The 17845-nt window shown below is 39.5% G+C and overlaps 1 protein-coding gene across 3 annotated transcripts in view; it reads right to left on the bottom strand.

Annotated features, from left to right (window-relative positions):
* SGCG (sarcoglycan gamma) overlaps nt 1–17845 on the bottom strand; it is a 48751-nt gene that overhangs the window by 11477 nt on the left and 19429 nt on the right. For all 3 annotated transcript variants that reach the window (XM_070471676.1, XM_070471675.1, XM_020890624.2), the window contains exons 3-5: nt 15420–15521; nt 13610–13697; nt 190–309 (exon numbers count right to left, since the gene is read on the bottom strand). In XM_070471676.1, coding sequence (XP_070327777.1) covers nt 190–309; nt 13610–13697; nt 15420–15521 — 310 coding nt within the window. The remainder of the gene's footprint in view (nt 1–189; nt 310–13609; nt 13698–15419; nt 15522–17845) is intronic.

The raw sequence follows: 17845 nt of genomic DNA, 5'->3' as shown, positions 1-17845 counted from the left end.
TAAGAGAGTGTGTCTAAAAGTTCTCATAACAAGAAAACAAATTTGTAAGTACGTGTGGTGATGGACATTAACTAGACTTAGTGTGGATCATTTCACGATATATATGAATATTGAATCACCATATTGTACAGCTGAAACTAATGTTGTCTGTCAATTATTCCTTAATCAGAAATAAAGAGCTATACCTACCAGTTACTCGAAGTTTATCTGTACCAACCATGACTTTCTCTTCATCCACAGTGAACAGTGGTTTGCCATCCTTGGAGTGGATCTGAAACTGCTGACTCTGGACCTCTACCATTTGGGGACCTAAAGAATTAATTAAAACAGCTTATTATAAAGTGTCTATGCAGTGTTAAAAACTCTACTTTTACATGTGCTGTCACGAAGTAGTACCAAATCACTGAACATTTAGGATTTGTCACCAATTTTTTTTTATTCTATGATTAAATTTTAAGTCCTAACCCTAAATCTTATTAAAATTAATTTACATCACATGTGTGTTAGTCTATATCAAATATATGTATGAATGAATTATTTAAAAATTAATTTTTTCCAGTTTTTAAAACTTGCCAAAAATAATATAATTCTTCTATGCAGATTACTTAAATTGCTATTCTTTTGCGTATTGACAACTGAGGATTTTGTTTTCTGAAATATGAGATTTGTGAAAGACCATCTCAGTGACCACAGTTAACCCAGGCAATGAGTCACTGGGATTCTCGCCTCTGCCCTACCCCTCACCTCCTACTCCTTGGAGAAAACAGACATCACCATGGAAATACATCCTCCAACTTCTGCCCTTCCCCTTCATCCCAGACATTTCTGTCTCCTTCATGTCTTCTATTTCAGGGACAGGGCATCACTTTGCCCTCCAAGCTGACTCCTTTCTCATGAACTTTAGACCCACTGTGAGCAACCCATGGCTGACTCAGCAGATGTTTGTTTCATGGGTGCTTCTAGTGCCAGGCATTGGTGATGCTGTACCTTTGGTGGGTGAGATCTCGTTCAATCTCTCTCATTGGTGCACTTGGGTATCCATTATTCTATGTCTCCTAATTTCTCTGTGCTTCTTGTCCTTCCAACCCTGCACCTTAACCCAGCATGATGGATTAATGCTGGATTAATCTCTTTAGAACACAGCATTCAGCATTTGTTCAAGTGTTCCTGAATTCTTTTGTTGGCTCTGTAGTCTTATCTAGAAAAGTAAGTTTATTGTCAAATGGATACCTAAAGCTTTTGTGTATGTGTCCCTGTGTCCCTCACAGTATTCATTCAAGTTGAGGGGGACCTGCTAGAAATTAAATAGAAGTTTTTCAATTAATACATTAATCCATTTTGGATATTGTCACAATACATATTCTGATTTCTACCTCAAAACCCTCCACACACATGCTTCATTTAAATATGTGTGTGTGTGTGTGTGCATGTGTTATAAAGTGGAAGTCATTTTTTTCCCCCTCTATGTTTTATTTCTGTTCTCTTTAGGAAGGCTTGCTTTATTTTTTGTTAGTTGCCTGTATTTTTGCTCTTCTTAGCTTTCCCCCAAACTCAGTTACCCTGTGATTCAGTGTCACTATTTACCTCTTCTGGGTCACTGATATATCTGATATATTTATCATATAAACATTGATCTGCATTAAGTGATGAATTCGAAGTTATTTGAGCTTAAGATCAAGATGAAAAAACTGGAGTAATTTATCCAGTAAGAGCTCACTGTTTAGCTCCCTGGAGGTTCATATAACAATTTGAGGGAAATTTATTAAGTAAAAGGTCTCAACTAAATGACATATTTTTTTTCTGTAACCATTACTTCATATATATTGTTGAAATAGTCAACAAATGAGTTTAGCTGCATAGTTTTCATGAGTAACAGGACCAACTAAACCCTCAAATCAAAGAAAATGCAGGAGAGTGAGTCTCTTCCATTCAATACAAATTTCTTGTATATTTCTTATGATCAAGGTTCTGTGCTAAGAATTGAATATATATGCATGAGTGAGATGCAGATGGAATTCACAGTCCACTGAGGACAACAGCATGTAAGCCCAGGGCAATGTGATAAGTGCCATGAGATGAGCGTGGACAGTGTTCAGTGAGAACTCGACAAGGAATTCCTGTCCCTCCTGGGGGGTCAGGGGTGACACTCTGGGGGAAAAATGTCTGGGCTGACTTGGAAGCATCGGTGTTTCCCTGATGAGGGGAGAATGAGACCTTCCAGGTAGAGGGGCTACCCCAGCAAAGACACAGAGGTGAATAAAATTCCATCTTCATTTTATAAAAAATACAGACACTGAAACATGTTTAGTGTTTAAACATGTTTAAACACGTTTTCCACCTCAAAAGAAACTGTTTTCCATGTGACAACAAGCCCGCCATAGGAATAAATCACCTCTTAAAATAACTGAGTTTATAACTAAATCTTCTTTTATTAATAGTCTACTAGATTTTATAACCTTGCTGGGCGTGCATTAGAAGTGTACACATCGACCTGGCAGGGGAGGAGCCAAGATGGCGGAGGAATAGGACGGGGAGACCACTTTCTCCCCTACAAATTCATCGAAAGAACAATTGAACGCTGAGCAAATTTCACAAAACAACTTCTGATCGCTAGCAGAGGACATCAGGCGCCCAGAAAAGCAGCCCATTGTCTTCGAAGGGAGGTAGGACAAAATATAAAAGATAAAAAGAGAGACAAAAGAGCTAGGGACAGAGACCCGTCCCGGGAAGGGAGTCTTAATAGAGGAAGTTTCCAATCACCAGGAAACCCTCGCACTGGAGGGACTGGGGGAAGTTTTCGAATCTCGGAGGGCAACCTAACTGGGAGGAAAAATTAATAAGGCCCACAGATTACGTGCCTAAAACCAACTCCTAGCAGAAAAGTACCCCAGACGCCCGCACCCGCCACCAACAAGGGGGGGCGGAACGGAGAGGAGCGGGCGGCATTGCTTAGGGTAAGGACCGGCCCGAGGATCCTTAGAGCAATCGGAGGGAGCTCTTTTAAACTGTGGGATAGCAAGGGAGAAAATTAACCAGCCTGAACACACTGCCGGTGGTTCGCAAAACAAAGGGACTGAGAAACTCCAGAGAAGAGCGGCCCATCCCCGCTGGAGGTAGGAGGCAGGGGGGAGGGGAAAGGGGCAAACTCAGCCCCTGAGAAGTCACCCCCTCCCACACTGCAAACAGGCCCCCAGTTCCTATCTAAAGACTTCCTGAGACCCGACCAGCGGCGCGTGCTGGGGCCGCGGAGGGAAAAGGCACGCTGTACCCAGGGAGAGTGCTCCCAAGCCTCTGGCTGCTTGGGCCGCTCGCCGCAGAGGGAAAAGGCGCGCCGCATCCAGGGAGAGTGCGCCCAAGCCCCTGGCTGCCTGAACCGCTCAGGCCTGGGAAGGCACAAAACGCAGGAGCAACCGAATCTGCGCTTTTGTGGAGTACCTGAAAACTGGAACCGCACTCAACGCAGGGCCCGCTCCATATAGAGCAGCCGGGAGCCTGAGCAGTGTAGACGGGGAAAGCACAGACACCCGTGAGCGGGGCAAACCCAGTGTGGCCGGAACACGGTGAGTGCTATCCACACACAGCGATATCTGTCTGCAGCGCCCCGCCCTCCCCATAGCAGGACTGAACTGAACTAGCGAACCTAAATAAGAGATCACCTCCGCCCGCCTGTGTCAGGGTGGAAATTAGGCACCGAAGAGACGGCAAACAGAAGCCAAATAAACAAAGGGAACCACTTCAGAAAGGACCAGTGCAATAGATTAAAATCCCTGAAGGTAACACCAACTACACCGGAAGGGGCCTATAGATATCGAGAAGTGTAAGCTGGAAAGAAGCGCTATCTGAAATTGAACTGAACCTACACTGACTGCAACAGCTCCAGAGAAATTCCTAGATATATATGTATTTTTTTTTTAATTAAAAACATTTTTTTCTTTCCTTTTTAAAAATTATTATTATTTTTTATTTTTTCTCTTTTATTTTCTTTTAAAATTCCGTATTACTCCCCCATTACTCCTTATCTTTCATTTTCATATATTTTTACGATTTTTTCAATTAGGGGGAAAAATTTTTTTTCTTTTCTTTTTTTTTCCTCTTTTCTCTTTTTCTTTTTCTTGTTTTTCTCTCCTATTTCCTTTTAAAGTCCTCTAATACTCCTCTATTATTCCTTAATTTTCATTTTCATTTCACTATAACCTTGCCAAAAAAAAAAAAAAGAGAAGCCCTATTTTTAAACCGAACTTCATATATATTTCTAAATTTTTTTTTAATATTGTATTTCAAAGAGTCTAACCTCTACGCCATATTTTTAATCTTTGTTTTTCAGTATGTGATATAAATTTTGGACATTTAAGAATCCAATATTCAGTTCCCATTTCTATTCAGGAGTGTGTTGATTACTCTCTCCCACTTTTGACTCTGTTTTCTACCTCAGAACACCTCTATTTCCTCCTTTCCCCTTCTCTTCCCAATCCAATTCTGTGAATCTTTGTGGTGTCTGGGCTACGGAGAACACTTTGGGAACAGAGAACTGCATAGATCTGTCTCTCTCCTCTTGAGTCCCCCCTTTTCTCCTCCTGCTCACCTCTATCTCCTTCCTCCCTCTCCTACTCTTCATGTAACTCTGTGAACCCCTCTGGTTGTCCTTCATGGTGGAGAATCTTTTCACCATTAACCTAGAAGTTTTATTATCAGTGCTGTATAGTTGGAGAAGTCTTGAGACTATTGGAAGAATAAAACTGAAATCCAGAGGCAGGAGACTTAAGCCCAAAACCTGAGAAAACCAAAAAACTCCTGACTACACGGAACATTAAGGAATAAGAGACCAGCCAAGAGCCTCCATACCTACACCAAAACAAACCACCACCCAAGAGCCAATAAGCTCCAGAACAAGACATACCACGCAAATTCTTTAGCAACGAAGGAACATAGACCTGAGTGCCAACATACAGGCTCTCCAAAGTCACATCTAACACATAGACCAATTGCAAAACTCATTACTGGACACTCCATTGCACTCCAGAGAGAAGAAATCCATTTCCACACACCAGAACACTGACACAAGCTTCCCTAGCCAGGAAACCTTGACAAACCAATCGTCCAACCCCACCCACAGGGTAAAACTTCCACAATAAAAAGGAACCACAGACCACCAGAATAAAGAAAGCCCACTCCAGACACAGCAATCTAAACATGATGAAAAGGCAGAGAAATACCCAACAGGTAAAGGAACATGAAAAATGCCCCCCAAGTCAAACAAACGAGGAGGAGATAAGGAATCTACCTGAAAAAGAATTTAGAATAATGATAATAAAAATGATCCAAAATCTTGAAAACAAAATGGAGTTACAAATAAATAGACTGGAGACAAAGATTGAGAAGATGCAAGAAATGTTTAACAAGGACCTAGAAGAAATAAAAAAGAGTCAATTAAAAATGAATAGTGCAATAAGTGAGATAAAAAACACTCTGGAGGGAACCATGAGTAGAATAACGGAGACAGAAGATAGGATAAGTGAGGTAGAAGATAAAATGGTGGAAATAAATGAAGCAGAGAGGAAAAAGGAAAAAAGAATCAGAAGAAATGAGGACAACCTCAGGGACCTCTGGGACAATGTGAAACGCCCCAACATTCGAATCATAGGAGTCCCAGAAGAAGAAGACAAAAAGAAAGCCCATGAGAAGTTACTCAAGGAGATAATAGCTGAAAACTTCCCTAAAATGGGGAAGGAAATAGCCACCCAAGTCCAAGAAACCCAGAGAGTCCCAAACAGGATAAACCCAAGGCGAAACACCCCAAGACACATATTAATCAAATTAACAAAGATCAAAACACAAAAAACAAATATTAAAGCAGCAAGGGAGAAAGTAATTAACCTCCAACTAATAAAAATTAAAAAAAAAAATAACACACAAAGGGATTCCCATAAGGATAACAGCTGATCTATCAATAGAAACCCTTCAGGCCGGAAGGGAATGGCAGGACATACTTAAAGTAATGAAAGAGAATAACCTACAACCTAGATTACTCTACCCAGCAAGGATCTCATTCAGATATGAAGCAGAACTCAAAAGCTTTACAGATAAGCAAAAGCTGAGAGAATTCAGCACCACCAAACCAGCTCTTCAACAAATACTAAAGGATCTTCTCTAGACAGGAAACACAGAAAGGTGGTATAAACGTGAACCCCAAACAACAAAGTAAATGGCAACAGGACCATACCTATCAATAATTACCTTAAATGTAAATGGGTTGAATGCTCCAACCAAAAGACAAAGGCTGGCTGAATGGATACAAAAGCAAGATCCCTACATATGCTGTCTACAAGAGACGCACCTCAAAACAAGGGACACATACAGACTAAAAGTGAAGGGCTGGAAAAAAATATTCCACGCAAACGGAGACCAAAAGAAAGCAGGAGTCGCAATACTCATATCAGATAAAATAGACTTTCAAATAAAGGGTGTGAAAAGAGACAAAGATGGACACTACATAATGATCAAAGGATCAATCCAAGAAGAAGATATAACAATTATAAATATATATGCACCCAACATAGGAGCACCGCTAAGGCAAATGCTAACAAGTATGAAAGAGGAAATTAATAGTAACACAATAATAGTGGGAGACTTTAATACCCCACTCACAACTATGGATAGATCCACTAAACAGAAAATTAACAAGGAAACACAAACTTTAAAGGACACAATGGACCAGCTAGACCTAACTGACATCTATAGGATGTTTCACTCCAAAACAATCAACTTCACCTTTTTCTCAAGTGCACACGGAACCTTCTCCAGAATAGATCACATCCTGGGCCATAAATCTAGTCTTGGTAAATTCAAAAAGATTGAAATCATTCCAGTCATCTTTTCTGACCACAGTGCAGTAAGATTAGATCTCAATTACAGGAAAAAAATTATTAAAAATTCAAACATATGGAGGCTAAACAACACGCTTCTGAATAACCAACAAATCATACAAGAAATGAAAAAAGAAATCAAAATATGCATAGAAATGAATGAAAATGAAAACACAACAACCCCAAACATATGGGATACTGTAAAAGCTAAGGGGAAGATTCATAGCATTACAGGCCTACCTCAAGAAACAAGAAAAAAGTCAAATAAATAACCTAACTCTACACCTAAAGCAACTAGAGAAGGAAGAAATGAAGAACCCCAGGGTTAGTAGAAGGAAAGAAATCTTAAAAATTAGGGCAGAAATAAATGCAAAAGAAACTAAAGAGACCATAGCAAAAATCAACAAAGCTAAAAGCTGTTTTTTTGAAAAAATAAACAAAATTGACAAACCATTAGCAAGACTCATTAAGAAACAAAGGGAGAAGAACCAAATTAACAAAATTAGAAATGAAAATGGAGAGATCACAACAGACAACACTGAAATACAAAGGATCATAAGAGACTACTACCAGCAGCTCTATGCCAATAAAATGGACAACTTGGAAGAAATGGACAAGTTCTTAGAGAAGCATAACTTTCCAAAACTGAACCAGGAAGAAATAGAAGAGCTTAACAAACCCATCACAAGCAAGGAAATCGAAACTATAATCAGAAATCTTCCAGCAAACAAAAGCCCAGGACCAGATGGCTTCACAGCTGAATTCTACCAAAAATTTAGAGAAGAGCTAACACCTATCTTACTCAAACTCTTCCAGAAAATTGCAGAAGAAGGTAAACTTCCAAACTCATTCTATGAGGCCACCATCACCCTAATTCCAAAACCAAACAAAGATGCCACAAAAAAAAGAAAACTACAGGCCAATATCACTGATGAACATAGATGCAAAAATCCTTAACAAAATTCTAGCAAACAGAATCCAACAACATAGTGAAAAAATCATACACCATGACCAAGTGGGCTTTATCCCAGGAATGCAAGGATTCTTTAATATCCGCAAATCAATCAATGTAATACACCACATTAACAAATTGAAAGATAAAAACCATATGATTATCTCAATAGATGCAGAAAAAGCCTTTGACAAAATTCAACATCCATTTATGATTAAAACTCTCCAGAAAGCAGGAATAGAAGGAACATACCTCAACATAATAAAAGCTATGTATGACAAACCCACAGCAAGCATCACCCTCAATGGTGAAAAATTGAAAGCATTTCCCCTGAAATCAGGAACAAGACAAGGGTGCCCACTCTCACCACTACTATTCAACATAGTTTTGGAAGTTTTGGCCACAGCAATCAGGGCAGAAAAAGAAGTAAAAGGAATCCAGATAGGAAAAGAAGAAGTGAAACTCTCTCTGTTTGCAGATGACATGATCCTCTACATAGAAAACCCTAAAGACTCTACCAGAAAATTACTAGAGCTAATCAACGAATACAGTAAAGTTGCAGGATATAAAATTAACACACAGAAATCTCTTGCATTCCTATACACTAACAATGAGAAAATAGAAAGAGAAATTAAGGAAACAATACCATTCACCATTGCAACAAAAAGAATAAAATACTTAGGAGTATATCTACCTAAAGAAACAAAAGACCTATACATAGAAAACTATAAAACACTGATGAAAGAAATCAAAGAGGACACAAACAGATGGAGAAATATACTGTGTTCATGGATTGGAAGAATCAATATTGTCAAAATGGCTATACTACCCAAAGCAATCTATAGATTCAATGCAACCCCTATCAAGCTACCAACAGTATTTTTCACAGAACTAGAACAAATAATTTCACAATTTCTATGGAAATACAAAAAACCTCGAATAGCCAAAGCAATCTTGAGAAAGAAGAATGGAACTGGAGGAATCAACCTGCCTGACTTCAGACTACACTACAAAGCCACAGTCATCAAGACAGTATGGTACTGGCACAAAGACAGAAATATAGATCAATGGAACAGAGTAGAAAGCCCAGAGATAAATCCACGAACCTATGGTCACCTTATCTTTGACAAAGGAGGCAAGGATATACAATGGAAAAAAGACAACCTCTTTAACAAGTGGTGCTGGGAAAACTGGTCAACCACCTGTAAAAGAATGAAACTAGAACACTTTCTAACACCATATGCAAAAATAAACTCAAAATGGATTAAAGATCTAAATGTACGACCAGAGACTATAAAACTCCTAGAGGAGAACATAGGCAAAACACTCTCCGACATAAATCACAGCAGGATCCTCTATGACCCACATCCCAGAATATTAGAAACAAAAGCAAAAATAAACAAATGGGACCTAATGAAACTTGAAAGCTTTGCACAACAAAGGAAACTATTAAGCAAGGTGAAAAGACAGCCCTCAGATTGGGAGAAAATAATAACAAATGAAGCAACAGACAAAGGATTAATCTCAAAAATATACAAGCAACTCCTCCAGCACAACTCCAGAAAAATAAATGACCCAATCAAAAAATGGGCCAAAGAACTAAACAGACATTTCTTCAAGGAAGACATACAGATGGCTAAAAAACACATGAAAAGATGCTCAACATCACTCATTATCAGAGAAATGCAAATCAAAACCACAATGAGGTACCATTACATGCCAGTCAGGATGGCTGCTATCCAAAAGTCTACAAGCAATAAATGCTGGAGAGGGTGTGGAGAAAAGGGAACCCTCTTACACTGTTGGTGGGAATGCAAACTAGTACAGCCACTACGGAAAACAGTGTGGAGATTTCTTAAAAAGCTGGAAATAGAACTGCTATATGACCCAGCAATCCCACTTCTGGGCATACACACCGAGGAAACCAGATCTGAAAGAGACACGTGCACTCCAATGTTCTTTGCAGCACTGTTTATCATAGCCAGGACATGGAAGCAACCTAGATGCCCATCAGCAGTCAAATGGATAAGGAAGCTGTGGTACATATACACCATGGAATATTACTCAGCCATTAAAAGGAATTCATTTGAATCAGTTCTAATGAGATGCATGAAACTGGAGCCCATTATACAGAGTGAAGTAAGCCAGAAATATAAAGACCATTATAGTATACTAACACATATATATGGAATTTAGAAAAATGGTAACGATAACCCTATATGCAAAACAGAAAAAGAAACACAGATGTATAGAACAGACTTTTGGACTCTGTGGGAGAAGGCGAGGGTGGGATGTTTCAAGAGAACAGCATCGAAACATGTATATTATCTAGGGTGAAACAGATCACCAGCACAGGTTGGATGCATGAGACAAGTGCTCGGACCTGGTGTACTGGGAAGACCCAGAGGGATCGGGTCGAGAGGGAGGTGGGAGGGGGGACCGGGATGGGGAATACATGTAAATCCATGGCTAATTCATTTCAATGTATGACAAAAACTACTGCAATGTTGTGAAGTAATTAGTCTCCAACTAATAAAAATAAATGAAAAAAAAAAAAAAGCAGTGAACACATCACCCTCATTTGGAGCCACGTCCTTTAAGAAACAAAACTCAAATACTTTCTTCGTGATAAAGAAAGAGCTATTTGGTAAAATAAAATTTCTAATGAAAGGCTTTGGTTCAAACAAAGAGGGAAATAAATAAAAGATAAAGGAAGTAAATAAAGGCAGGTTTTATGGTCTGATGAATTCAGTTTGTGAAACTGGCTCAAGGGTTTTTCTTGTAAAAACACAATCAAATTCTTCCTAACTCACAATATAACCCATTAACAGTGACCCTCCCCACTATGCTAGCTTTAACTTAAGAGAGCATCATTTAAAAACAAACATCACAAAGTCCTTTAGGAAGGTTTTTATTCTACTGCTGCAGATATGGTACCAGACAAATACTGGAGTGGAAGTAGAAAACTGCAGTTAAGTTCACTCTACTAATTTTTCAGAGTAATTTTGCATTATTTAGTTCAGCTTTATAAGCCTGGAGTCAATGACCCTTATCTGTGTAGCTTAATTCTAATCTTTAGGCTAGTCTTTTACTCTACATGCATGAGTTCACGGACATAAATAACCAGGAAAGGGCTCCAGTCCTGTTTACAGAAGCACTGTGGATGAACCTCTTGTTTTAAAAAATTTGTTTTATTGAAGTAGAGTTGATTTACGATATTATAACTTCTGCTGTAAAGTGATTCAGTTATATATATATATATATTCAGTTATATATATATGTATATGTATATATACACATATACATACATACATTTTCATATTCTTTTCCATTACGGTTTATTGTTTTTTTGTTGTTTAGTTGCTAAACCATGTCCGACTTCATGTTGCAACCTCATGGACTGTAGCCTGCCAGGCTCCCCTGTCCATGGGATTCTCCAGGCAAGAATACTGGAGTGGGTTGCCATTTCCTTCCCCAGGGGATCTTCTTGACCCAGGTATCAAACCCATATCTCCTACATTGACAGGTGGATTCTTTACCACTGAGCCACCAGGGAAGCCCTATGGTTTATTACAGGATATTGAATATAGCTCCCTGTGCTATACAGTATAACCTTGTTGTTCATGCATTCTCCAGGTAATAGTTTGCATCTGCTAACCCCAACCACCCAATCCATCCCTCTTCCCAGTCCCCTCCCCCATGGCAACCACAATCTGTTCTCTATGTCTGTAAGCCTATTTCTGTTTCATAGATAGGTTCACTTGTATCATATTTTATTATTTTTTTTTAGATTCCAAATATAAGTGATATCATATGGTATTTGCCTTCCTCTTTGGGACTTACTTCACTTTAGTATGACAACCTCTAGGTTCACTCATGTTGCTGCAGATGGTATTATTTTGTTCTTTTCCATGGCTGAATAAATAGTATTCCATTGTGTATATGTACCACATCTTCTTTATCCATTCATCCACTGATGGACACTTATGTTGTTTCCATGTTTTGACTATTGTGAATAAAGCTGCTAACCCCTCGATTTTTCTTCCTGACTTTCTTTGTTGAAATTCTCTCCTCTGTTTTGGCTGCTAAATTTTGAATCTGTTTCCCTCCCATGATCTTCTCCATGACCCCAAATCCCTCATGGTGTAGCTCAGACCTATACCTAAACCCCTGTGCACTTTGGAGCACCCTAGACAGGCCATCTTACCCCATTCCATCTCCTAAAACTCTCTCCCAGCTGGTTTTTCAGCCCATCCCATACTGCACAATCTTTCATTCACTCCTCTATTCATTCATTCAATAAACATTTATTGAAAACACCTACTAAGTATATGAGTGGCCTGAATTAAGAACTGTGATAATGACTGAATAGAGTAACCTAACTACAATATGTGAATATTACATAATCAAGTAATTATATATGTACCTTCTTTGGAATATTATGTAGCCATTAAATAATGCCATTGAAATAGCATATTAAAAAGCAGAGGTAATACTTTGCCAACAAAGGACTGTCTAGTCAAAGCCATGGTTTTTCCAGTAGTCATGCATGGATGTGAGAGTTGGACTATAAAGAAGACTGAGCACCAAAGAATTGATGCTTTTGAACTGTGGTGTTGGAGAAGACTCTTGATAGTCCCTTGGACTGCAAAAAGATCCAACCAGTCCATCCTAAAGGAAATCAGTCCTGGGTGTTCATTGGACGGACTGATGTTGAAGCTGAAACTCCAGTACTTTGGCCACCTGATGCAAAGAGCTGACTCATTTGCAAAGAGCCTGATGCTGGGAAAGATTGAAGGCAGGAGGAGAAGGGGATAGCAGAGGATGAGATGGTTGGAGATGGCATCACCGACTCAATGGACATGAGTTTGAGTAAACTCTGGGAGTTGGTGATAGACAGGGAGGCCTGGCGTGCTGTAGTCCATGGGGTCACAAAGAGTCAGACACTACTGAGCGACTGAACTGAAGTGATACATGTATATGTATAACTGAGTCATATATATGTATACATGTATACATATGTAATCCAAATATATATTCCTTTCATCATCTGTTTTCTCTTTTGTTATTTCTTCCATTGATACTTATTCTTTCTAATCCTTTTGCTCTCTGTGCAAGATTCCATGGGACCTTGCTTCCGTTTGACCATATTCTCTGATCTTATTTGTTGGGCAGATGGGTGTACATGGCTCACCCAAGGGCAGTTGGTTGGACAGAGTGATTGGGCCAATTAGAGTACTTTGTTGTGAGTTCAGAATTGAAGACACTGAAGACTAAGTTGGCTGGTATTGAGAACTATAGTCAACCAGAGGAAGGACCAGAGAGTCCTGTAGAGTTAGGACTGATGTAATCACAATACCCAAGTGAAAATCATGGGCAAACACACACGGAAAGGAAGGAAACATGGTGGTGAGAAGGATGGGTAGAGGAAGAGAGGAGGAATTCTTTGACTCTCAGCCCTGGGTCTTTTTTTCCCTGAGTGCAACTATTTTGCTTTCTTTTCTCTGTCTCTGCAAGATTATTTTGTATCCTGCAATAATCACTGCTTCTTGTACTACCTTAAATGGTCCTCTATTTCTTGGAATCAAAATAACTTCAATTAAAATACTTCAGACTGTCCTCCCACTAGGTGAACTCTCTATGGTCAACACAGCATGATATTTAGAAAACTCATACTCTGATTGCTCATAAATAACTCTGAATACTTTAGAAGAAAGAACCAAATATATCCATTTGGCACAATTGTTGGTGGACCACACACACACTCAAAGCACTCTGGTGAAGCTGAACTTACCCACTTTTAACCTGCCTGTGACTTCTCCTTCTGTGTTGCGTGCATTCATGGTCACATTCTGTGTAGACTGCAGAAGCAGAGATGAGTCCTAAAAATGGATTTACACAGTGAGCTAAATGTATACTATCTAAAATGACTATACTTTTATATTTGTATATAAATTGAGGATTTATAGAAAATAATTTTTCCAATATCACAGATCCTATGAGCTTATAAACTGTGACTAAATTTTTTTAAACTTGGATTATATTATGTGAATGGGGTAAACGCATTATTTCCCCACAAAATATAATAACCTCGTGGGTTTACAGAGCTCATCTACATTTTATAATACACCAGGTCCATTCTCAATGTGAAGATCTGAAACAATCAAGTTTTAATCAATATTTGGTCTTTTCAAAAAAATTTAAATTTCATTTCTCACAATTTATGTCCAGGATATGATATATTTTAAAAGATAAATCAGAGAATGGTTAGCTCTTCTATAATAAAGACCGTATTACTTATTTTCAAAACACAAAAGCCTTCTCACAATTTCAAGAGCTTTTAAAATCTGTTGGATGCCTACGCTTTTAGAGCTCTTTGTTGGAAGATAAAGTGGCTTTATGAGCATGTAAGTGGGGTCATAGTCTGAATGGGGGCTTTGTTTCACAGAAGATTGCTGGCTCTTATATAAACAGTTTTCTTCAAAAGGAATGCAGTAATTTGGCTGTTAGCTTCAGGTGGGTTTATGTCACTCAGGGGGAACCAAGTATCTTCTAAAGTTGTGGAGGAATGATGTGTCTTTTTTTTTTTTTCCAGAAGGAAAGAAGTTTTAGGAGCACTTTGGAAGTCTGGCTGGTTAGAAATTCTCCAACTTGCTTTGTGGAAGCACATGGGTTTACCAGTGTCTCACCATTTATCCAGTGGTGTGAGCTTACTACTTGTTTTTGCTTTGTTATGAAATAACTAGCATGATAATAAAAGCTAACAATTCACCGAAGATTTTGACCATCCATCCTCTTGTTTACCTCCACACTTTGAAGGAGGTAGCTTTGATCCTCATCAAAGACGAGGGAACTGAGTTCAAAGAGATTTTTTTTTTCCATTTATTTTTATTAGTTGGAGGCTAATTACTTTACAACATTGCAGTGGTTTTTGTCATACACTGAAATGAATTAGCCATGGATTTACATGTATTCCCCATCCCGGTGCCCCCTCCCACCTCCCTCTCCACCTGATCCCTCTGGGTCTTCCTAGTGCACCAGGCCCGAGAACTTGTCAAAGAGATTAAATGACGGTTCTCCCTAAGTCACAGCCAGCAAGTGACAGTTCCATGATGGAGCCCGGTCTGCAGGTGCCAATGTTCAGGCTCTTGTTTTTTTTTCTTTTGATCATTCTCCCTGAAAGGGAGGACAGGGCCGCAGTCAGGGCTGTGAGGCCCACCCCGGGCATGGACACAGTCAGCTGTCGGGGGAACCACTCTGCTTTACTCATGGATGCTTTCCAATTCCCCTCTCCCCACTCTTTTTTCTGGCTTCCACTTCAGGGGCTGGAAATGCTAAATGCTTTCTCAGCCTGTCTTCTGGGGTAGGAGATCCAAGTGATACAACTCTGGTCAATGAGATGTAAAAAATCTGCTGGGAGTGGGGCTGGGATTTCTGGGCAAGGTTTTAGGTGTGACCCTGCTGGTCACTCACTGTGTGCCAGGGCACACACAAGGCACATGGCCAGGGAGCCATGTGATGTCAGTGCAGACATCCTATTCATTAGAAAAGCAAACCATTATTTATTTTTCATAAATTATTTAAACGTGTCCTCATTTTCTTACCTCTCTGGAGCGTATTTCTTTGACATACAATGGGAATAAAAACTCAGACTCCCCCTCCAGGCGAAGTCCATCTGCCGTAACATGCAGGTGACCCATGCCTACCTGTTAACAAGAGCAGAGATTCTGTTATTGCTTTCTTTTTCACTTCTTTTATTATCAACTTAAATTATGTATACATTTTCATAGATTTCCTATCGGCCTTTTTCTGCATTTCTCTTAAGCACTTTAATTTATAACTTTAGTTGTTTTTATTCAGTATTCAGTGTTATATTAAATCTTGTGCAGATACAAAGGACTGTTTAGGAAATGCATGTAAAATTTAAATAATCACTTTACGATAAACAGCCAAGAGCACCAAGTGGGCTCACAGAATAACAATGTTTATGCAAAGTCTGTGGGACTAATTGACACGTATTTCTAAGAAAATGCACATCATTATTCTTTCAGGACACACTGACTGAGTGCCAGCCACGCTGTGGGATCACACAGTGGCTGGGAGAACGCATGGCCCCTGGTGCCCAGGGGCTGTTACAGTCCTCTGAATCCAGCACTTGTGGGGTTGGAGGTGGGGGGTGGGTGGGTGTGGGCCTCCCTTCCAGGCCTTTCCAGGGTCTTCCTGCTCATCCCTCAGCCTTCCACATAGCGAAGGTCTTTCTGAGGTCAGACAGTATCCTGTAGTCAGGAGGTGCCCCTGACAGAGCCTGGGGTTTAAACCTGAGGAGTTCAACCTTCATTCAGTCTCCAAAAAACATTCATTGCTGCATCTTTTCTCACTGTGACTATCTTGTAAAGTAAAAACATTCTGCATTAAGTGAATTTTTTTTCAAAAGGGACACAAAATATTAAAGCATATAAAATTACCCAGCTATCTTGAGAACATGAGGGTGCTTAAAACAGACTCCAAATTCCTTATAATAACTGATTTTTAAGTTACTAAATTATTCATTCCAATCCCAAAGAAAGGCAATGCCAGAGAATGCTCAAACTACTGCACAACTGCACTCATCTCACACGCTAGCAAAGTAATGCTCAAAATTTTCCAAGCCAAAGCTTCAGCAGTATGTGAACCATGAACTCTCAGATGTTCAAGCTGAATTTAGAAAAGGAAGAGGAACCAGAGATCAAATTGCCAACACCTGCTGAATCATCGAAAAAGCAAGAGAGTTCCAGAAAAACATCTACTTCTGCTTGTTGACTATGCTAAAGCCTTTGACTGTGTGGATCACAACAAACTGTGGAAAATTCTTCAAGAGATGGGAATACCAGGTCACCTGACCTGCCTCCTGAGAAATCTGTATGCAGGTCAGGAAGCAACAGTGAGAACTTGACATGGAACAACAGACTGGTTCCAAATTGGGAAAGGAGTACGTCAAGGCTGTATATTGTCACCCTGCTTATTTAACTTATATGCAGAGCACATCATGTGAAATGCCAAGCTGGGTAAAGCACAAGCTGGAATCAAGATTGCCAGGAGAAATATCAACAACCTCAGATATGCAAATGACACCACCCTTATGGCAGAAAGCGAAGAAGAACTAAAGAGCTTCTTGATGAAAGTGAAAGAGGAGAGAGAAAAAGTTGGCTTAAAACTCAACATTCAGAAAACTAAGATCATGGCATCTGGTCCCATCACTTCATGGCGAATAAATGGGGAACCAATGAAAACAGTGAGAGACTTTATTTTTTGGGGCTCCAAAATCACTGCAGATGGTGACTGCAGCCATGAAATTAAAAGAAGCTTGCTCCTTGGAAGAAAAGCTATGACCAACCTAGACAGCATACTAAAAACCAGAGACATTACTTTGCCAACAAAGGTCCATCTAGTCAAAGCTATGGTTTTTCCAGTAGTCATGTATGGATGTGAGAGTTGGACTGTGAAGAAAGCCAAGTGCTGAAAAATTGATGCTTTTGAACTGTGGTGTTGAAGAAGACTCTTGAGAGTCCTTGGACTGCAAGGAGATCCAACCAGTCCATCCTCAAGGAAATCAATCCTGAATATTCACTGGAAGGACTGATGCTGAAGCTGAAGCTCCAATACTTTGGCCACCTGATGAGAAGAAGAACTGACTCATTGAAAAAGACCCTGATGCTGGGAAAGATTGAAGGCAGGAGGAGAAGGGGATGACAGAGGATGAGATGGCTGGATGGCATCATCAACTCGATGGACATGAGTTTGAGTAAGATCTGGGAGCTGGTGATGGACAGGGAGGCCTGGTGTGCTGTAGTCCATGGGGTCGCAAAGAGTCGGAAATGACTGAGTGACTGAACTGAACTGAATTCACTAGTTACTAAGTTTGCTGTTAAATACTGAAATGTGTACTAGAATTTATTGCATATCAGAATGGGGCTTTTAAAAAATCAAGTAAGTTGCATCTGAATGGTAAATATTTATAAACTAGTGAAATTAGAAAAATACAATTTGTAAA

This window comes from Odocoileus virginianus, chromosome 8, assembly GCF_023699985.2.
Source record: "Odocoileus virginianus isolate 20LAN1187 ecotype Illinois chromosome 8, Ovbor_1.2, whole genome shotgun sequence".
Taxonomy (NCBI): Eukaryota; Metazoa; Chordata; class Mammalia; order Artiodactyla; family Cervidae; genus Odocoileus; species Odocoileus virginianus.
Note: the sequence above shows the minus strand (reverse complement) of the source record. Positions and strands in the feature narration are given on the sequence as shown.